Here is a 21,499-nt window from a genome sequence, read left to right on the forward strand (position 1 = left end):
GGTATCTGCGAGAGCGCTGCAGCGCCTCGATCACGGCAGGTACGAGGAAGCTTGGCGCGTCGAGTGCCTTTGTCTCGGGTCTGCCATTCTTGAACGCATTGACTGAGACGGTCTCGCAAGCTTCAATAAGATTGGATCTGGGACAGCCGCGACCGTTGCGGCTACAGAAAGAAGCTAGCTGGGATGTGCTCTTTACGGCTCTCTGCATGCGAACTGATAGTTTGCTTTTTGGTAAATATCCGTCAAAGTAGATGATTGTTCTACATGCGGCGTGTTAGTACAGGCAAGACAAAACAGTGCGGCTTCTATTGAGGCGAGGCCAGTGTGATGCCTTACATGACTGCATTCTGAGAAGCTAATTTATCGAGCCACTGTATAGCAGTTGTGCCCAGCAACTGGTAGGAGGGATAATCAACGCCATTGACGCGGCACACATGCAAGATGTGATGCGCAAGACCAGGGCCATCCACCACGACATCTACGCCTCGGAGCACAGCATGCTGGGCGTATGGCTCGAGCGTCGATATGAGATGCGGAATACCCATGGTCCGCTAACAAGGATATGCGCCTCCTCAGAGTGAGGCGAGCCAAGAGCGTTGTCGGTCGCCAATGGGGGAGGTAGAGCCGAGACAAGCAGTACTGGCTGGCATCTATCAGTACAGAGACCGCATGACAACTGTCGCGTACGAATATGCTTTGTGTCGAAGTGGAGGCAGCACGAGAAACAAGGATTTCAGAACTCTCACTGCAGGCGTCCTATCAGGAAATAGTAGAATGGTTTTTTGTCTGGAGTCTAGACAGGGGTCCAAAGCCACCGTCCCACCGATGGCGGGGGCAAATTCGCACTGTATTTTGAGTGCTGTAGGGGAAAGTATAGCGGACTAACGCGACAACGAGTCGCGAAACAGGGCTAGCCAGGCCAAAGTGCTGGCCACAATCTTCGCACCGTGCCCCATAGCAACTGCTGGAAAAGCTTTTGGTGGCAGAAAAAAAACTCCAGTCCATTGTTTCTCGTCCTGCCTCCATCTCAGCTTCATTGTGTCGGTCCATGCTTATGGCGTGAGCTCGTCAACAAAGACAATGCGCAACACGCTCATCTTTGCGGGCAATTCGTGCCCAGTTCTCACAAAGCAGATTTGTGTGAACTTGGGCATGCAACCGGCCGACGCAGAGCTGACTCAATTCTCCAATGTGAGCTTCCCAGCTCGGCTTTCCACCGCCGACAGGTCGTGCGGGTGAGGCTAACCTCTTGGTCCAAAGGGCGAGACGAGCGTGCGAATTCTCACTAGTGTTCGAGAAAAGGATGTCTTCGTCGTCCAGTCGGGTAGCCCCAAGATCAACGACTCCATCATGGAGTTGCTCATCATGATCAATGCTTGCAAGGGTGGCTCGGCCAACAAGATCACAGGTATGGATTGAATCAATCGAACTGCCAACTTGTCAAAGTGTTTTGTGTTGCTGACAACTGCTGCTCCTTTCTAGCGGTTTTGCCGTACTTCCCATACAGCCGCCAGTCCAAGAAGAAGTCGCATAGAGGCGCTATCACTGCTCGCATGCTGGCCAACCTGCTTAACGTGGCAGGCGTTAAGCACGTCATCACGGTCGACCTGCACGCCTCGCAGATGCAGGGCTTTTTTCGATGCCCGGTTGATAATCTCCATGCTGAGCCTATCATTGCCAACTGGATCCGCCGCAACGTGCCACAGTGGAAGGAGGCCGTTGTCGTATCGAAAAATGCTGGTGGCACGAAGCGTGTGACGTCTCTTGCCGATGCTCTCAAGCTGAACTTTGGTATGGTAACTACTGACCGAAAACGGACTACCAACATGTCTCAGAGCATGATCATGAACCGCTTCGATACCGAAGACCGTGCCCCTGCGTTGGAGACATCGACCTCAGCCAGTATCCGTCTCAATCGTGATGCGGAGGAGGTCTTTGCCTCTCAGCAAGCGCAGGCCAAGCAAGCAGTCATCTCGGCTGACTCCCAAGGATCACCTCAGCGGTCACACGCAGCTGCCGCGAGACTGGCAAGTGGGAACGTGACCCCAACTCGAAATGGCAGCATCACGCCGTCTTCCAACTCGACCGGCCAACCTGCTCAGGACGAAGATGGCTATGACGATCATAGGCCTCAAGAGGTTACTCGCGGAAGACTTGTTCACGGTCATGTTGTTGAGGATGATTTCCCTTCCCCCGAACAGCAGCAAAGCGACGCCGAGGAGGACCCCATGGCCATGTCGCGTGCCTCTTCCTTTTTCGTTCCCGAAAAGCAGGCGCTTGGTGGAAGCAGTGATCCCACTGCCAGTTCCGATGAAGAGGACAATGTCTACCAGGATACCAAGACCGAGCACATGATTACCCTTGTGGGTGATGTTAAGAACAAGACGGTCTTCATTGTGGACGACATGATTGACAAGCCCGGATCGTGGATTGCCGCCGCTGAGACAGTCGTCAAGCGCGGCAGAGCCAAGAAGGTGTACTGCATTGCCACCCATGGTCTGTTTGGTGCGGACTGTCTGGAGCGGCTTCAGGCGTGCGAGTGCATCGACTCGATTGTTGTGACAAACAGTTTCCCCATTAGCCAGGACCGAGTTAAGGGCATCACCAAACTGGTTATTCTCGACCTGTCGCATCTTCTTTCGGAAGCCATCAGACGCAACCACTACGGAGAGTCCATCTCGCCTCTGTACCAGCACACGGACTAGGTCACTCTGCTTATAAGCAGAGCGTGGTGACGTGTTTATACACTGGTGGCTCACATTGATTTGACAAGATGAAATGACGTCTTTATTGCTTTTTTATCACTAGCGCGGCGTCTTTGGAAGGTATTTTGCAGTTGCTCGCCGTTTTATGATTCGCTTATTTCTTTTTGGTGAGCTGCAGGTAGAATGGCAAACATTAGCTGTTTTCCAGTTCCCTCCATTGCAGCTCCCGTGAATTTTTTCCTTACGTGAAGAGAGTCTTCTGCAAGCTTTGCAGTCTTTCGCGTAGATTTTCGAAAGAAAGTCTGACAGGAGCGCAGAACTCTTAAATTAGACACATGCACATACCCCCCGGTGGTGCTGCCACTTTCGGCAGCAAGGGCCTGATTCATCTCAGAATGGGCTCTTAACGGAACATCGGTAGATTGAACTCTCGTTCTTAGAAGGCCCCTTACTCCGGTCATCTTGGTGGCTTTGCCTTCGGGCGCGTGGGTGAGGGGCAAGAGAAATTTTCGAACATTTATACGTGCACGTCTGTAAGTTGTAGTTTCTCCTTTATTTTCATGTTGGCACATGCTGTTATTCAATAACAATTGTACATTTCTATATTTGAGTTGTAATGTGCTTTTCCTCCCATTTAACTTGTCTAATAAGATACCTCTGCTGCCTGTCTGTGGCAAGTCAACTCATGCAGTCTTGCGGTACATATTGGCAGGGCCAGTGCCAGCCTACGCATTCCATGTTAGACGGCTGGTGTAGTCATTTTGGGGGTTGCTACTGTTGCTTACTTGGACCGTGGGGAAGATGAGAGAGTCGGCAATAACAACGTTCTGGCGGCGCGTGACATTGAAGACGATGACCTCAGCAATATCTTGAGCGGTGAGAGGCTCCATGCCGCTGAAGCGCGTGGTTAGCATTCGAAGTTCCAGACGAAAAGCTACTAAAACTAAGTATCGAAGCGCCAGACTTACGCATAAGTAGCATCGGCCTTGGCCTTGTCGCCGCGGAAGCGGACAACGGAGAATTCCTGATTTCGACAGGGGTTAGCCAGAGATTTGGTCGTCTCCTACGTGCGCGGCCTCACACGTCAGAGAGGGGGGTGGCTGCACATACGGTCTCGGTCGCGCCGGGGTCAATCTCCATGACGCGGATCTTGGTGTGGATGGTCTCGCGACGCAGGCTGTCGGTGAAGCTGCGGACGGCGGCCTTGGTGGCGCAGTAGATGGAGCCGCCGGCGTAGGGCTCGCGGCCGGCGATGGAGCCGATGTTGACAATGTCGCCGGCGCCGCCGTCCGGGCGTGCAAAGAAGATGGGCAGGACGGCCTGGGTGACGTTGATGAGGCCGGTGACGTTTGTGTCGAACATGACGTTGATGTCGTCCTCGGCAATGTTGCCAGCGGTCTCTACGCCGCGGACGCCGCCACTATTTATTACCTCTGTTAGCTGTCTCTTCCTTGTTTTTCTTCGTAATTTTGATTTCGGTCCATCAAGGGGCGCGCTCACGCATTGTTGACGAGAATGTCAATGTTCTTGAACTCGTCCGGCAGCTTGCCCACAAAGGTGCGCACCTCGTCGGGCTTGCTGACGTCGAGCTGCAGCGGCAGGATCTTGACGCCGTCGCCGACCTGCTTGGTGATGGCGGCGGCGATCTCGTGGATGGTGTCGACGCGGCGCGCGGCGAGGATCAGGCGCAGGTCGTGCGGCTGGGCGAGGGCGAACTCGAGCGCGCAGGCCTGGCCGATGCCGGCCGAGGCGCCGGTGATGAGGATGGTCTTGCCGGCGAGGCGCTGGCCGGCCGAGGCGGGGACGACTTGGGAAGAGGTGGACATGGTTCGCGTGCTGCTTGGGTGTCGGGAGGACCGGTGCGAGATTCGGAGGCAATTGATCGCGAGGAGCGGTGCGGCGGCGGGCCGTGGTGGGAAGGCGGGCAGGAGGGCGGGTGCTCGCGGGGTTTTCGGTATTGCGGGGTGCGCGGAGGGGTTGGAGGATGTCGACACTAAACGGTGCAATGACGAGACAGCACTGAGGAAGAGACTGGGGGTGCTGCAGGATCGAGGAAGGGAAACGAGGAGATGAGCTGAGCGTGATGAGAGGCTCATGGAGGGTGAGTTGGTGGCCCGGGTTTGGAGGTCGGTCAATGGCAATGGTCGATGTGGTTAGTTAAGGTTCGACCTCTTCCAACTGGGACGACTTCAGGCAGTGGGGATCGCGTTGGATACAGTACTTCGCGCCAATTCAGCTGTAAAAGCATCGACTTTGGCGAGGTTCGGTGGATGCCGAAATATTGTCTTGTGATTTGGTTTTGAGTCAAATATATGCAAGCAATATTTCAAGTCGGCGCCGAGCTTTCAAACGCTTCAACTCCGTTGCTATGATGTAATTGTAGAGTTGAATGAAGCTCCTCTCTGGTCAAGGCCACGCGTAGGCTGGTACGTAGCTCTCATCTAAGTCTTTAGTCGCGGAAGATGATATAAGACACTTTAAAGCTGCTAGATTCTCCCAGAGTATTTGCTTTCCCTTCTTCTTCATTTTTGGTCTTTTTTTTTTCGTCGTCATCCTTCCCCTATTCACCGTTGTCGAATGCAGGCTAGCATCTTTTGCATACCATGTCAGAGGCCGGATAACTGTGGCGCCGACGGTTGGCAAAACACCAAAGTCTTTCAACTACACATCGTGCCCTACCTAATATCTGCCGAAGCACCTGCTGACCCCTTCCTCCATCGCCTTCTCTTTGCTCTCATATTCAAAAACTACCAAAATAGATTCTTTACCTCCAACATCAGCAACATCCACCGTCAGGCGCACATTGCTCTGCCAAAACGCCTAGCCACGTTTCAGCCGCCTCGTTCGCAACCTTGCCTGTGGCGGTGCGTCAATCAGGCCTCACCTCCCCTCTTAGCCCGTCCTAGCCCTGCTCAACTGGCAGTCGCCGCTTATTTATTGCAAGCATCTTACCCAAAAATCTCCTCTCCATCATGAATATCATCCCAACAGCGGCATCGCTTGCCGCGCCCGGCTCGCCATGTCGTCTTTCGCCTTCTCTACGTTTCAGTACGACCCGCTGCCGACACCAACAAGTATTCGCCTCTTGACGGTCCGCAACCCGCTGGCAAAAGCTTCTCCCAAAATCTGCGGCATGACTCTGCTGTCTTGCAAATTGTCCACAGTCGACCTCAAAGACAAGCCCAATTTCAACTGCCTGTCCTACACCTGGGGCAACCCGAACCCCCTAGACCAGACCGTGGATAACACCGAAGACCCATACGCTCCGCACAATAAGTGGCCCATTTCTGTCAACGGGCGCTTGTTCTTCATCACAAAGAACCTCTATGATAGTCTGTGCCAGCTTAGGGTGGATGAGTGGTCCGATGATGCTGAAGTCGACTCGCGATATGAGCCTTACCACAAGACCAGGATCATCCAGGCTGCCGAGGAGGGCAGATACGACGATGTTGAGGATTGCATCCGCCACGGCGCCAACATACACAACGTGGACTGCTTTGGCGAGACTGCCCTGCATTACGCCGCAGAGAATGGGCATTTAGATATTGTCGAGCTTCTCCTCGCCCACGGCGCCGATCGCACCGCCATTGACAGTACCGACCGCACGCCACTGGACTGCTGCTTGCAGCGCAAGCGAAGGCGCTATCTTGACATTGCTCAGATCCTGAAAAACGCTTCAGAAGCTTCTGCAACAGTCTCCGGTCCAGGAGTGCGACACCATCGATCCAAACCGATCTGGATCGACGCAGTCTGCGTAAATCAGCACGATGTGCGAGAGAGAAACACTCAGGTCTCCATGATGACACAAATATATGGCCAAGCTCAGTCTGTCATTATTTGGCTGGGTGGGTTTGACTCGGAGGCTGCCGGTGAGTTATTTCACTCGCTGCCCACAATTCTCTCTTCTTCAGCGGAGTGCTTCAAACGCTCCTGGGAAGCGTGGCACCGTCGTCGCAAAAACAATGAAAGGGATGAAGACGACGAAGAGGTACAGAATGGAACCATTCTCTCGTCTGAGAGTATCAACACTGTGCTGGACTTTGTTCGCAGATCGTATTTTCATCGAATATGGGTTCTACAGGAAGTTGCGTTGGCGCGAGATGTGCGAATCATGTTTGGTGGTGACGATCTTCCCTGGGCTGCGCTGTTCCAAGTCTTCCAATCCGCCATCGACTTCGAATACGTAGGTATGGACTACAACACTGCATTGCCAAAGTATCGCTACGGTGACATGGGCACTCTGGCTTGGTCGATGGCTGATGTTCGGCTTCACACACGCCGCACAAAACTCGAGGATAACATTGTCACCGCCCAACTCCAGTCTCTGCGCGATAACAACCACGATTTTGTGGCTATGGAAAGCAAGTGGTGGCACTCCAAACTGCCACTCGCTACGCTGATAGCGTTGACTTGGAATTTCGCGGCAACCGATCCTCGCGACAAGATTTTTGCGCTATTGGGTATTGCGCAGCCCGTCCCCGGCGACAAGCCCATTGTTGCAGACTATCACAAGACTATCACGGAAGTGTTTACGGAAGTCGGCAAGGCATACATCCAAGCAAAAGGGGACAATCGATATCAAGACTGGAGAAGCGGGGAGATTGAAGACTTTGAGCCACTTGAGGCGTTGTCCTTCATCCAGGATATCAGCGAATGCCACGAGGGTTGGTGCTGGGTGCGCCCGTTTGCCGACACCCATGACTTGCAGCCCCGGCCGGATGATCTGCCATCCTGGGTCCCATCTTTCCACTGGCCGCTCTCAACTCGGCGCCTCTTCAGCACAAAATTCCGCGCCGCTGGAACCAGCGTGCCGCACATCTACCCGTTCGATTCCGACATCCTATGGCTCGACGCCCTCATGGTGGATACCATCATCGACGTCGAAGTACAGCGCCACGATCCAGCGCGCTGCTTCTGCGGCACAGCCAACATCCTTGGGTGGCTCAGAACCATGGCCACCATCGACCCGATCTACCCGACGGGCTGTGACCGCGTCGAGGCCTTGTGGCAGGTTCTCAGTGCTAATTGCTACCTGAAGCGCTCCTTTCCCCTCACCGTCTACAGCTACGCCGAAGATCCTGTTGGGGAGGACTTTGCCGACTACATCAAGGACACTCTGCCCTTTGAGCTTGTCGAGCGCGGCCTCTGCGACGACGATGGCGTCCCGGACCCCACAATTGCCAGCTGGCTGCGCGACGTGTTTACCCAAGACGCTTCCGGCTCGTTTCCCGACGTTGAGGACGTCCTGGCGGCAGTCAAGCAGGCGAAGAAGGGGCGAGACAACGGCGACGAAGACAGCGACGAAGACAGCGACGAAGACAGCGACGAAGACAGCGACAACAAGTCGGAGGAAGAGAGCGAAGATGCGGATAATCAGAGGGACGGCCATGAGCAAGTGGCTGGACAGAGTGAGGGACTGAAAGGCGGTAAGAGAGCAGAGTCAGAAGCAGTCAGCGACGCGAACACCCTTGAGGCAATTCGATGCGACGACACCGATGGCCAAACCGAGAACAGCGATAGCTCGATCGAAGAGTTGACGCCTAAGGACGGAAGTGACGAGGAAATGGGGGCAACAGAAGAAAAGGAAGAAGAAGAAAAGAGTGATGGAGGGGGAACTCAAGAGGAGGAAGAGGAAGATGAAGGAGGTAACAGCGCCAATTCGTTTGCATACTTTATGTGGTGCGTCTGGCCACTTCGCCGCGTCATGTCCACGACCAAAGGCTACCTGGGCCTCGGACCACGACAGGTGCAACAAGGCGACCAAGTATGGCTATTCGCCGGCGGACGTACACCCTATATACTTCGCCCTACGAACTGTCCTGGTCAATATACATTCATCGGCGAGGCCTACATACACGGCATCATGGACGGCGAGGCTGCCGAGGGTAGATACAACAGCTTTAGACCAGTTCAACTCGTTTGAACCAGCATATCAGTCTTCAATGAAATTAAAAAACGACATTCCATAGAAATGATTTACTCTAGTAAGTCATAACAACAGAACCCAACCTATTCTACCTATGCGGCTCCATACCTATCATAATCATATCCAACCCTCCTACCTATGCAACCCATAACTATTACACCCAGCTCTCGTGCACGCCCCGGCCAATACTCGCATTTATAGACCACTTCCTTTCCCACGCATGGCTAGCTCCACTCAAGTTTGACTGGCTTCCTCTTTCATGCGGCGCTGTTCCTCTCTCCGCTCAGTGCATTGCCATTTAGTCTAGCGCTCTCTTCTTTCATAGTGGTTCGTGTCTTTCGGAGGCCCAGAACGGATACCAGTACGGCGAACAAGGATACTATGGTGGCCGTCGCCATAGCGGCCCGGAATGCTACCGCGTATGCTAATATAATAGCAAGTCGTTTAACTTCGTCGAATCCGCCCAGTCCTTTAGCTAACTCTTCAATATCTTCTGTTGAGACCTGCCCCCCCAGCTGCACTGTGATATACTTGCGAAGAAGAACAGAAGCGGCAGCAATGCCGAAGCTTCCCCCAAGTAACCTCCCTTGCGAGAGGAACCCATGCCCTACGGCTAGAAAGACGGAGTTAGAGGAGTCGATAGTGGTACAAAAAATGATTCTTCTTACCTCTCTCAGAGGCTGAAGCTTCCTGGTTGACCATCATGGTGGCTGAAGCGGTAGATAGCCCGAATCCCAGTCCAGCAAATACCAAGAAACCTTGTGCTTTAGCATCATCTTCACCGTCTTGCACTTTAGAGAGCAGCACGCACCCGAGCAAAGTGAGGCAGCAGCCAACCAAGTTAGTTTCAGAAAGGAAATTTTTACTTCTGCTCACTATTGCGCTGATAGCGCTCCCGAGTGCTGAAGCTCCAAGCATGGGAAGAAGTTGGAGCCCGCTCACCAAAGCACTTTTGCCGCTCACAACCTGAGCACGAGTCGGAAACATAAAGACGAGCTGAAGATAGGGATAACCTGTAAGCAAGGTTGAGAGGAATCCAGAGAGATAAAAGCGGTTTTGGAGTAATTTGACGGGCAGTGCTGGCAGAAGGTGTTTTCCAAAATGACCATTTTGCACAAGGTTGGCCCAAGCAATCGCACCATACCAACACACAAGCCCGGTTGTAACAGGAGCGATAAAAGTGGCGCGGTTAAAAGTGTAGTCAAAAGACACTCCGGAGTTTTGAAAGGCAAATACAAGAAGGACTGCCGCAGCAATAATGAGAAACGTGCCGAAGAAATCGAAGTTTTTCCACTGCAGACGCTTCGGTTGGTTATGCTGTTCTTTGGTCGGCCAGAGAGCTATGAGAAGAAAAAGAGATAATCCACTAATAGGACCGCTAGTCAAATTAGAGAGGAAAGATCAATTACATACGGTACTACTCACTTGATATAGAAGATCCAGTACCATTTGGTATATTCAGTGATCACGGCACCCAATACTGGGCCGAGGACGCCAGCGGAGGCAATGACCATGCCGATCAGTGAACCGATAAACTTGAAATATTTTGGAGGACATATTTCCGGCAGAGCAATCATGGTCATGGAGTATAAGCCTGAGACATGTTAGGAAATGAGAACAGCAGGTGCGGGATGTGAGGAACGGACCGGAGCCTCCGATGCCCTGAAGCGCTCGGAAAGCAATCAGCTGAGGAAGGGTTTTCGCACTGCCACTCGCGTATGAAAAAAGCACAAAAAACACATGTGCTACAAAAAAAGCACTGCGTCTGCCAATGACGTCCGAAATACGGGCGAAGGCCACAGCAAATCCGAGACAAGATAATGTGTAGGAGAGAGGGACCCAGTTGATAGCGGTGAGGTCCTCAAGGTCGTTTCCGATGGTATAGAGAGCTGTGGCCACAATAGAAGAATCCATAATAGACAAAAATAGACAAAGACAGATGCTAAAGAGACTTGTGTTAGGGTGATATTCTTCCGTCTTGGAGGCACAGTGCTTACCCAAGGCTGAGAAGCCAGAAGTGCATAGGAGATATCTCTGGCGGAGGCCTTGCTTCCCCTAAAGATGAGCTCTGCATGGGGATCTCTTCAACTGGAGGCGCTATTTCTGGTCTGGTACGAACAGAATTATCCATGTTGGATGAGCTTTTCTGTGGTCGAAGGAGTTGCGCAGGGAGGCGAGACCGCGAGATTTTCTGGTTATCAGTTTTGACATATGAATCAAGACAGAAGGAGAGCAGAATGGCTGTAAAACAAGCCCGTATGTATAAAAGCAAAGTCGGAAGAAGAGCAAGCAATGCTTGGGTCGGGCCTTGAAGGTGATTGAAGGCTGAGCGAGCAGAGCCGATTTCCCAGGTTGAGAGCGAACGGCCAAGATGTATAAGTGCGGTAAGGAGCGAAGGCGAGGAACAGAAGGAATAAATTTGTAGTACACAGGCAAGTACATACATAGGTACCAGGTAGATATTCGCAGCTCCGTTTGCTAAACGCAACCGGCGGACTCTGCTTGTGTTTAGCAGCTGGCAACCTGCCAGGTGGTAAGCGAGTGGCAGTCCCGCGCCTGCTCCTGGGAAGTAGAAAAAACCCTTACACTGGGCCAAGACAGAATAAAAGTCGACAATGGTCAGAAGATGAGTTTTAAGACAGACACTGGTATTTATTATATCTACCTAGGAGCTGCAGGCCAGGCACGAGGAGTACCAGCATGGCGTGGAGCTGAACAGCTAGAAGGTCCGCCGCGCACACTGAGAAATCGTGGACGGGTGGGACAATGAGATGATTTTGTTTAAATAGTTGGGTGCAAATCGAAATACCTCGAGTAGGTGCCTCTTTAGATGGGTGCCCGTCAACCGGTTTGACTGGAGGGGTCCCATGTCCTTGAGTTACACTCTACCTGCCGTGATTCACGCCGTGGCAGGGAGGGCGCAGGCAAGACCTTCAAAGAAAGTACTTAGCTACGGGCTACGCGATAGTTAGATGACATTATAGCATTACGGCTGCGCAACCCCTCCAAAATATAAACTTGCTGTAGTTGTGGAATGGCAGCCGCCTGTCATGCCCGGAGCTGAGCGTGTTGAAGATGCACAAGCGGCACAAGTGACTGTTTTGTCCAACACACCTCAAGGGGCCCTCCATAGTAGTTTACGTCAAGAACTCATTAAGCTGGACATCCTGACTACCTAGTAGTGCCTGGTGAAAGGCCATGGGTTGTACATAACTTGCTAACAATAAACGGAGAGGTATGGGTGGCTTGTCATCCGTAAAAGTCCTTTGCGTTGAGCACGGAAATGGTTATTCCTGCGGTCTCGTAAATGGCTCGATTAAAATTGCCACAGAATTCCCGTGAAATGATCCACCAAGTTTATCTTTGTATCAATCGTATCAACTTCAACTATGTCATCTTGCAGTCCTACGCCCTCATTATTTTAACGAGCACAGTGGGTGGCAGGCATTTGTCCCCTGCCGCCTAGGCATATCTCACCTCTCCTTGGTGTCTCAGGTGTTCTAGATATCCTAGGTATCTTAGGTATCTTTGGTTTCTTACCTCTCTGTCGCTTAGGCATCTTACCCCTATTATAGATGTCCCCTTCTTCAGACATCTCACCTCTTTTGAATACATCGCCTCTCTTAGGTATTGTAGGGGAGACGCCTAAGGGACAAATACGTGTTGCCACCGACTGTACATCAGCGACCACACAATGCTAGCAGCCAAGCATCATTCTCTTCTGTGCAGACGGCAAACTGAAAGTGCCATAAACGTCTCCTAAAGTAAGTGCTTCTGTGACAGATTCATTCGTACCAGGCGCGGTAGGAACAATGAGTAGAGTAACTGAGTTTTAGCTGTGTGCGAATAACCTAGGCACTGTGCAGACATGTTGCCATGTGCCACCGACAGGCAAGATTGACACTGTGCGGATTAACTGCCATAGGTACCAAGGCTGGCGGGCGGCTAGCTCACCACAGGCATGCATTACGCCCCGCCGGCTTGAGCTTCGTACAGAGCATCTAAATATCCTAGCAGACTTTGGTTCGACATGTCGCAGGCGGTGCCTCCACAGGGAGGCCCGACGGAGAAGGAGAGAAAGTACGATAGACAGCTTCGCCTCTGGGCTGCCTCAGGTCAAGCCGCCCTCGAGTCGTCCAACATCCTTCTCGTCAACTCTGGCCCTGGCACTGTTGGCGTCGAAACGCTCAAGAACCTTGTTCTTCCAGGTACATTCAAATTCCCCGAGGTTTTGTGAACCGCGGTAGCTAACCGCGCCTCCTCGCAGGAATTGGTCAATTCACCATCGCAGACGACGCTGTTGTAGAAGCCGCCGATCTTGGCGTTAACTTCTTCTTGGACGAGTCAAGTCGCGGCAAGCCCCGCGCCCAATGTACCACCGAATATCTTATGGAACTCAACCCTGAGGTCTCCGGGGAATGGTACCCCAAGTCACCAGTAAGCGGCCAGCCGTCTCATGTTCTTCGTCATAGCTAACAATTGGGCCAGGGCAAGTTGGACATTCAAGCTGTGCTATCCAACGCGAGTCCATATACGATTATACTATACACGCTACCCTTACCGGCCGAGACAATACAAGTAATCGAGGATTATGGGCGCCATCACAACATACCTTTGGTGGCCATCCGCTCCGTCGGCTTCTACGGCTACTTTCGTGTTACTCTTCCTGGTGTCTTCCCAGTTGTAGACACCCATCCCGACGAGACGGCAACGGCCGACCTGCGGCTTCTCACTCCATGGCCAGAATTGTCGCAGTTTGCACAGGAACTAACAAAGGCCATGGATGACTTGGATGATCATCTCCACGGACATTTGCCTCTCGTGGCTATCCTGCTGCACTACCTCGATATTTGGAAGCAAAATTACGATGGTTCGCTTCCTACAGCCTACGCTGACAAGATTGCATTCCGGAATCTTGTTTCTGAAGGGATGCGAAAGGACAATGCAGAAGGAGGCGAGGAGAATTTCGAAGAGGCTGTTGGTGCTGTTATGAAGCACGTCACTGCGCAGTCTCTCCCTGGCTCTTTGCGTGAAGTTTTTGAATACGACAACGCAAAAAAGGTGACTCGCCCGAACACATTTTCTCAATATCTACTAACAATGTTCTAGACAAGGTCCTCCTTTTGGATAGTTGCAGAAGCAGTGTCGCAGTTCTATCAGAAGCACGGTCAACTGCCTGTTACTGGCGGACTCCCTGACATGAAGGCACAGTCAAGTGTCTATATCCAACTCCAAAACATTTATAAGAAGAAGGCTCGTCAAGATGCTGACGAAGTTTTGACTATTGTTCAGAGCCTTGCGGGTGACCTTGCAGTCGACCGCACCGAGGTTGAGCAATTTTGCAAAAACGCAAGATTTATAAAGCTGATAAATTCTGCGCAAGTTGCGCCAAAGATGGAAGACATTGTCGGTATGTGCAAAATGGGTTGTGCCAAGCAGAATTCAGCTAATGCAATCGCCTAGCAAATGAGCTCAGCCAGGACGAAATCGCCGCCATTGCCGGGCCCGAAATGCAGTCGTCTCTAATATCCCTGTATCTTGCTCTGAGCCTCACGCCGAACTCATTTGCGCCCTCCGCAGAAGAAATGCAGAAGGCTATATTCACGCACGCTCCAGCGCTACAGGGTCACGACAGAACGAAGCAAATCACAGAAGAAGTAGCACGTGCGGCAGGAGGCGAAATACACAACATTTCAGCTGTCCTCGGAGGTATGGTAGCTCAAGAGGTGATTAAGGTGGTGACCAAACAATATATACCGGTAGATAATACCTGCGTTTTCGACGGCATTGAAAGCCGCTGCCAGGTACTGCGTACATAGGAGAGAATAGATCTTGCGAAACTCAAGCTCAAGAAAACAGGTAGTGACAAATTAGGGTTCGTCTTGAAGTGCTGTCTGTCACCGATATTCATTCAGGGCTTAGTCAAGTTTGGCTGCATGTTGGCAAGTTGCGTGCGCCTGACAGAGGTAGGAGGTGCGATGGCGGTCGTGATGGTCCCCTCGCACTGCCTCTGAGCAGGCACATCAAACACAATCCGCATACGAGCACCCGTCAATTCACAAACACCAACCGAACAGCCAAGGACATGGACTTGCCTCTGACTTGCAACAACTTAAAATGCAGAGCTGAGCTCAGCGATCGTGCGCTAGTAACGACGTGCAGGTATGCCATACGCACTCGCTTCTGTTGCCTTTGTTGCCATCTGAAACTAATCAATGCCAATGCAGCCACATCTTCTGTCTAGAGTGCACGAATCGCTTCTGTCTCCCCGGGCAGGATCGGCAGAACCGAGTGCCCTGCCCGGCCTGCGACACGCAGCTGGCCAGCCCAGACGACGCCGTGATATCGAACCTGAAGCCGTCCGAGGCGTACAAGACGAGCATACTCAGCGGGCTGTCGCCCAGCATCATCATGGAGTGCGCCGGCCGCGCGCTCAGCTTCTGGGCGTACCAGACGACGCAGAACATCTACTACCAGCAGTACCTCTACAAGACGCTGACGGAGAAGTACGCGACGCTCAGCGGCCGGCTGGAGCAGACGGTCGGCGAGGCCAACGCGCAGATCGAGACGCTGCAGCGCAAGATTGGCGCGCTGACGACGGACAACGACAGCGCGCGCAAGAAGAACGAGGAGCTGTCGAGGGCGTACAAGGAGAAGAACAGACAGCTGCTGCAAACGCAGGAGCTGCACGACAAGCTCCGGCACACGGTGGAGATGGGCCACATCCAGCGCGCGGCCACGGATGCAATCGATTCTCGATTTCAGCAGCAGCAGCCGCAGCAACCGTCGAGACATTTTGTGGCACACAATACCGCGTCGTTCAACAATAATGCGAAACCACGACCCGGGAGTGTGGGAGGGTTCCGCGGGTACGGGACGGCTGGCGATCCGGAGCGCATCTCGGAAGGTGGAATCCGCGGCGGACTGATTGACACTGGCGGCGGCGGCGGTCCCTGGAGACGAGATGGTTCTGCGACAGGTACAATGACAAATCCCCTTTTACTACAGCTGGTAAGGAGGCTAACGCATCTGTTCAGGCCACGTCTCCAACGCTCCCGCTACGTTTTCGCGTTTTGGAGCCAGAGGGCTCCTGGACGGAGAGCGCGGTTTGGGGATGGGACACGCACCGAACAGCGCGGAGCGAAGAAGACATGTAGAGATGGGTGGTCCGGGAAAGCATATGGGAGGGCTCAGTTCGGGAATCAAGGTCAGTCAGCCTATGAGCAACAGCGGACTGCAGGAAACGACGGGAGGTGGTTTCATGGGTTTGCGGAATATTTAGATGTCAACGTTTTGTCATGTCCACTTGTGTCATCTTTTGTATGTGTACCTACCTGTATTATCTTCTTTCGACTGGAGTATTGAAGAGTGAGAATTGCAATGGGAACGGGTTATCGTTTCGATGACATCATTGTGGAAGCGGAGGAACGCTTTTAACAAATCGGCGTCGTCAATTTACCGTGACCGGCCCAGTTAGGGCATTAAGAATAACAAATTTATACCATGAAGAGGCAGCTACGTTTCTAGTTTTACTTGAAAGTTTTTCAAGTAAATTGGCCGTGACGCACTGTAAAGTCCAGCTGTCGTTGAAGCTCTCTTACAGCGCCGATCGAGCTCCGTTTTAGTTGACCTAGCGCCAGATCATATTTCACGCAGCCAAACTTGATCTCAACCACCAAACATCAACAACCCTTCCAACTACAACCACCAAGGCAGGAAAAAAAGGACTACAGCTCAAAAAGGGGAAGAATCATGGCCACAGACGCAGCGGCCCTCATCGAGTCCGCCAAGAAGGCCGCGGCCTACCGGGCCGTCGACGACCACCTGCTGCCCTCGCACCGCTTTGTCGGCATCGGCTCCGGCAGCACCGTCGTCTACGTCGTCGACGCCATCAAGGCCAAGGGCGCCGCCTTCCACGGCCACATGACCTTTGTGCCCACCGGCAGCCAGTCGCGGGGCCTCATCGCACGTGCGGGCCTGCGCGCCTGCGGCCTGGAGGACCGCGGCGGCGGCAGCGCGGACGGCCGGCCCGCGGCGCTGGACGTCGCGTTCGACGGCGCGGACGAGGTTGACGAGGAGCTCAACCTGATCAAGGGCGGCGGCGCGTGCCTGTTCCAGGAGAAGCTCGTCGCCGCGGCGGCCAAGAAGTTTATCGCCGTAGCAGGTACGTCGGCCCGTGGTTGAAGCAGTAAGGAATGATGAAAAAAAAAAAAACAGCTGACCTGGAGCAGACTCACGCAAGCAGTCGCCGCGGCTCTGCACAAAGTGGAAGGCGATCCCCATCGAGGTGCTCCCCATGGCAGCGCCGGACGTCCTCGGGCGGCTCGTGGACATGGGCTCGACCGGGCCCGCGGTGCGCTCCGGCCTGCCCAGCAAGGCCGGCGAGTGCGTGACGGACAACGGCATGTGGATCGTCGACGCGCCGTTCCCGTCGCTGCTGCTGCCGAAGGACCTCAAGGATGGGCAGGACGGCGCGGGCAAGGACGGCGTCTGGGAGGTCGGCAGGCTGGCGGACGCGCTGATCCGGCTGCCGGGCGTCGTGGAGATTGGTCTCTTTTACGGGTGCAACGGCGACGAGGCGTCCAAGACAAAACAGCTGCTGCCGGCGCAGAAGCCGGTGGCGGCGTACTTTGGCCTGCCGACGGGCGAGGTACAGGTGCAGAACGCGGCGTAGGGGGGCATGTTTTCGACAGCTGGTATGATGGGATGTTTTTTTCCCCTTGCATGGGTTAACTTGGATTTACTTTATAGTATCATAGGAATCATTCTGGGAGATGCACAGATGGCTCCTTCGTAGATGCTATGCAGGGCTAGGACGACTCCCGTTGCTGCCTAGTAAATGGAAGAAGCACTTAAATACCTGGAGGCAGGGGTGTTTATTCTGGTGTGACGTGTTTTCATTCTTTTCTTTGTGGTCTCTATTCGTCTCAAACCAAGCCAAGAGCATTTAGACGTGATTAAAACATGCCGAAAGTCTCAACTTGAAGCTGTCTCAAACCGAACTATGCCATCGGAAAGATGGCCCTTGAGCTTTTCATCCATCCGTGCATCCAGGTGCCGCCTCACCGACTACATCCTCCGCCCCCCAATATACCGTTACGAATCCGAATACAGGGACCGCTACAGTCAATAGAGAAGCTACTGCCAAGCGCAAACTTTCAAAAGATAGTGCCCTTTCCGCAGCCCGGAGCTATTGAACTTGCGAAGCTTGCCCACGAGGCGCTCTATGGCAAAGAGGTGCACGCCAGGACCGGTCGTCACCTGGTCGTGCGAGATGAGTATTTGGCCTGGGCAATGTCTGGAAGGAGGCCGCTGGAGTAAGAATAAGATGAGTTCATCTTCGAGTACCAGAGCTGATTCGATATCACCAGCTATATTGACTACTACGGGGTCACATTTGACCACCTCGTTGGCGCAGACGATGCCGACCCAGAAGTCTTGATGATGAATATTATTGAACTTGGCTCTGGCGGAGGCGTCTATGCCGATGGGGGTTTGTACGCAAATGAGGTGCTCCAATTCTCGGTCAATCCATCCGACTATGTAGGGACGAAGGTGCTGGTTGTGCCGAGGTGTTGTCAACATAAAAAAGGGACCCAGGATCGTCCGCTTACGAATAACCTGGTAGCAGAGAGGGATGCAAAATTGCTGTTCATCGCAGAGATAAAACAGAATTAGTGAAGGCTTGAAAGGATGAAAGACAATGTAGTCGGGTGTTCGAAAAAAGATCTATAGGTGATAAACAGCTCGCCAGGCAACATTCAGGCTGCACTACCCGGGAGACCTAACATCAACTCTGGCAAGTTTTGGATGGTGTGGTGGGAGTTTTCTTTCCTGAAAGTTTTCTATGATAAATATTTTCTGCAATAAAGATGTTCTATGAGATTCTGAGATGACATTGCGAAAGGCAATGTGCTACCGTCCGTCTCAGCCACGTATTAAGAAGAATATTCGGTATTCACGTTTCCGTCCTGTAAAGGCAGCCTCCCTCGAGCAACTATTGTTTTGACAAAGTCTTTTCCAGAACAACGAAATACAAATCGTCATGCAGCGCCTTTCCATTCACCAACAAGTCATACGGAAACGGCTTCGTCCGCTCCGTCTTGACGTACCCCCTGCGCCCATAAAACCCAATGACATCCTCCCTCGACGCAATCACGCACATCTCCGCGCTCCGCGCCCCGTACTCGCGCCGCGCAACCTCCTCGAGATGCGCAATGAGCGCCTTGCCAATCCCCCGGTTCTGGATCTCGGGCACCACGGCCACCATGCCGATCTGCACGGCGGCATCGGCGGCGACGATCTCGGCGCAGCCCAGCAGCGCGCCGCCGTCGCCCTCGTCGAGCGCCATGATGACCTGGGTCCCCGGGTGCTGGATCTTGGCGACGAGGCCGGCCTTGGAGATGCGCTCGTCGGTGAAGAGGTGCGCCTCGGTGGTCCAGCCGGCGAGGCTGGAGGCGCCGCGGAAGGCGGACACGACGAGGGCCCGGACCTGGGCGACGTCGGCGAGGGAGGCCCTGCGGAACGAGAGCCGGTCGGTGATTTGGGTGGGTGATTGAACGGTCATGGTGATGATGCCCTTTTTTGTTCTTTTCTTTCTGTTGTTCGTCTTTTGCCCGCACGGTTTGCAGTTGAGTCTGATGTTGTAGGCTGTTATAGACCCGAGGTGGCGTGACCGACCGTCTTTTACATGCCTTGCAGGTCGCAATCGCCTCATCTAGGGGTCGCATTGCTTAACCAATCAACTCGTCTGTGCATGGACTCATATTGGCAGGGAAATCCCGTCGCCACACCATGAAACAAATGGTCTGGTGGTGACCGAGTCAAGCAAGCACCCGAAAAGGGCAAAAGTGCCGAGGCGGCCCCTGGTGTAAGTTATTTGAGTTGAGCCGCCTAAAGAATCCCCATCGCGGACGTCCGAGTAACTATAATGTGTAACAGCGCTTGATCGGGTCATCAACGCGATAAACGACCCGGCAGAGGCATAACGAGTTCCTCCGGCGTTTACTTCCCGCACGGGCGCTCCACGCCGGCGATCCCTGCAGACGGGCTTGAGCGTTTCATCGCACCTCAACCCACTCAGAGCTCAGACTAACGACAAATACACTTTGACGTTCTACAATGGATAGGAATATCGATGGCCAGGAAGCATCGCCAGGACGTTACGCGGAACTGCCGTAAAGCTTGTATAAAGAGCGCGGTGACCATCCACCGCGCTCTGGACGGACCACACCCGCTCAGCAGATCTCCTCCTCTTCCTCCTCCTCCTCCTCGCTGACAATTCACTCCCTTTTTTGCGTCTCCTGTCCACATCGCCATGTCCTCCGTCAAGACCCTGACCCTGACCAAAACCGCCTTGCGCGCGGACCCTCCCGCGCCGCCCGGCGCCGAGTCTCGCATCGCGCAAAAGTTCGGCGGCCACTACGCCGGCGACTGGATGCGGCGGCTGCCCGCCTCCTGGACACCCTACATCCAGCTCGCGCGGCTGCACCGTCCCCACGGGCTCGTCGTCGTCAGCCTCTCCCATCTCTTCGGCCTGCTGCACGCCGCCTTCCTGCTGCGCGCGCCGGCCGCGGAGACGCTGCGCGTCGCGGCCGTCGTGCTCGCCGGCGCGCTCTTCTGCAACAGCGGCGCGCACGCGTGGAACGACCTCCGATCCTGTACTACCCGTTCGCGAAGCGCCAGATGTTCGCGCCGCAGCTGGTGCTGGGCGCCTGCATGGGGCTGGCCGTGCTGGTCGGCGCGGCGGCGATGGGGCTGGAGAGACCGTGGCAGGAGGCGTCGACGCGCTGCCTGGCGGGCGCGACGACGCTCTGGGTGGTCGCGTTCGACACCATCTACGCGCACATGGACCTGCAGGACGATGTGAAGCTGGGCGTCAACAGCCTGGCCGTCTTCGTGCGCGGCTATGCGCGGCCGGTGCTGGCGATGCTGGTGGTCGGCATGGCGGCGCTGCTGCACCGCGCGGGCGTCGTCGCCGGCATGGGCGCGGCGTATAACGGCATCGCGGTGGCCGGGTGCTCGCTCTGCGCCGGGGCCATCGTTGCGCTGCTGGACCTGGGCGACCGGGCGAGCTGCGGCAAGTGGTGCATTTTCGGATTCCGCTTCACCGGCATTTCCATGGTTACTGGCCTACTTGTCACCTATCTGGCCTCGTTGTAGAGTAGCAACGGCTACCCTCTCATTCTCATGCCGTGTGAATGGCCAACTCCGGTCAACCTCAGTTAGCACAGCATCCTCTGTGGTAGAACACATAACGTTACAAAGTCTTAATACTGTCCCCATAATAAAATCCATATCATCCCAGCCCAGCCAAAACATGAAACTTGACTCCTTTACACACCGGATGCTAATGTTGCACGCTGGGTCGGAGAACTAGAAAGATGAAAGATGCCGAGCTGAATTAAACTTCTGGCTCCACCGAGATCGACGTTTCATGCGCAATGCCGTAGGGCAGAGGATACCGGCCATTTATTTGTTGAACCGTTATGCCCACTAGGTTGTCGACATGGACATGGACATCGACAGACTAGGCTGGCGGCATCGACATCGACTGACTAGGCTGGCGACATCGACATCGACTGACTAGCTCAACGCCACGCAGATTCCATGTTGCACAGCGTATTAATTGTAAGGGGGGATCAGCGGTGGACTGTGCGATAGCCGGAACCAGAGGCTATAAATCGGCATCGAGGTTGGCCGCTTCTTATCGATGTTTCTCTTTTGGCGAGTCGCGCATCCCTTACCCCTGTGGAATAGTTTACCGAGTCGGTCTCATTTAGGCAAGAGAGAGTTTTAAAGAAGTCTCCGATTCATCTGAGCGTGTACCTTTAATAGCAAGGTAGCAGCTCGACAAGGATGGCGGTCG

The 21,499-nt window shown here is 53.9% G+C and overlaps 7 protein-coding genes across 7 annotated transcripts; 5 read left to right on the forward strand and 2 right to left on the reverse strand.

Moving 5' to 3' along the window:
- Nucleotides 1–1,080: 1,080 nt before the first annotated feature.
- ISF_07592 (ribose-phosphate pyrophosphokinase) lies at nt 1,081–2,705 on the forward strand (the record flags this gene model as incomplete). Its single annotated transcript, XM_018851195.1, has 3 exons — nt 1,081–1,191; nt 1,261–1,408; nt 1,483–2,705. 3 exons carry the CDS (start codon nt 1,081–1,083, stop codon nt 2,703–2,705), a joined length of 1,482 nt encoding a protein of 493 aa, XP_018701505.1.
- A 683-nt stretch (nt 2,706–3,388) lies between these two features.
- Nucleotides 3,389–4,531, reverse strand: ISF_07593 (Short-chain dehydrogenase/reductase SDR; the record flags this gene model as incomplete). Its single annotated transcript, XM_018851196.1, has 5 exons — nt 3,389–3,430; nt 3,491–3,599; nt 3,674–3,729; nt 3,816–4,125; nt 4,206–4,531. 5 exons carry the CDS (start codon nt 4,529–4,531, stop codon nt 3,389–3,391), a joined length of 843 nt encoding a protein of 280 aa, XP_018701506.1.
- A 1,193-nt stretch (nt 4,532–5,724) lies between these two features.
- Nucleotides 5,725–8,628, forward strand: ISF_07594 (ankyrin and HET domain protein; the record flags this gene model as incomplete). Its single annotated transcript, XM_018851197.1, has 1 exon — nt 5,725–8,628. One exon carries the CDS (start codon nt 5,725–5,727, stop codon nt 8,626–8,628), a length of 2,904 nt encoding a protein of 967 aa, XP_018701507.1.
- A 4,033-nt stretch (nt 8,629–12,661) lies between these two features.
- Nucleotides 12,662–15,913, forward strand: ISF_07595 (ubiquitin-like activating enzyme (UlaA); the record flags this gene model as incomplete). Its single annotated transcript, XM_018851198.1, has 8 exons — nt 12,662–12,839; nt 12,899–13,068; nt 13,120–13,692; nt 13,741–14,041; nt 14,095–14,340; nt 14,709–14,793; nt 14,859–15,610; nt 15,669–15,913. 8 exons carry the CDS (start codon nt 12,662–12,664, stop codon nt 15,911–15,913), a joined length of 2,550 nt encoding a protein of 849 aa, XP_018701508.1.
- Nucleotides 15,914–16,383: 470 nt separating this feature from the next.
- ISF_07596 (ribose 5-phosphate isomerase A) lies at nt 16,384–17,305 on the forward strand (the record flags this gene model as incomplete). The annotated part of the gene is made up of 2 exons (XM_018851199.1): nt 16,384–16,795; nt 16,863–17,305. 2 exons carry the CDS (start codon nt 16,384–16,386, stop codon nt 17,303–17,305), a joined length of 855 nt encoding a protein of 284 aa, XP_018701509.1.
- A 1,323-nt stretch (nt 17,306–18,628) lies between these two features.
- ISF_07597 (GCN5-related N-acetyltransferase) lies at nt 18,629–19,198 on the reverse strand (the record flags this gene model as incomplete). The annotated part of the gene is made up of 1 exon (XM_018851200.1): nt 18,629–19,198. One exon carries the CDS (start codon nt 19,196–19,198, stop codon nt 18,629–18,631), a length of 570 nt encoding a protein of 189 aa, XP_018701510.1.
- A 750-nt stretch (nt 19,199–19,948) lies between these two features.
- ISF_07598 (prenyltransferase, UbiA family protein) lies at nt 19,949–20,793 on the forward strand (the record flags this gene model as incomplete). Its single annotated transcript, XM_018851201.1, has 2 exons — nt 19,949–20,230; nt 20,260–20,793. 2 exons carry the CDS (start codon nt 19,949–19,951, stop codon nt 20,791–20,793), a joined length of 816 nt encoding a protein of 271 aa, XP_018701511.1.
- Nucleotides 20,794–21,499: the final 706 nt, after the last annotated feature.

Source organism: Cordyceps fumosorosea (assembly GCF_001636725.1).
Source record: "Cordyceps fumosorosea ARSEF 2679 chromosome Unknown scaffold_23, whole genome shotgun sequence".
Classification (NCBI taxonomy): domain Eukaryota; kingdom Fungi; phylum Ascomycota; class Sordariomycetes; order Hypocreales; family Cordycipitaceae; genus Cordyceps; species Cordyceps fumosorosea.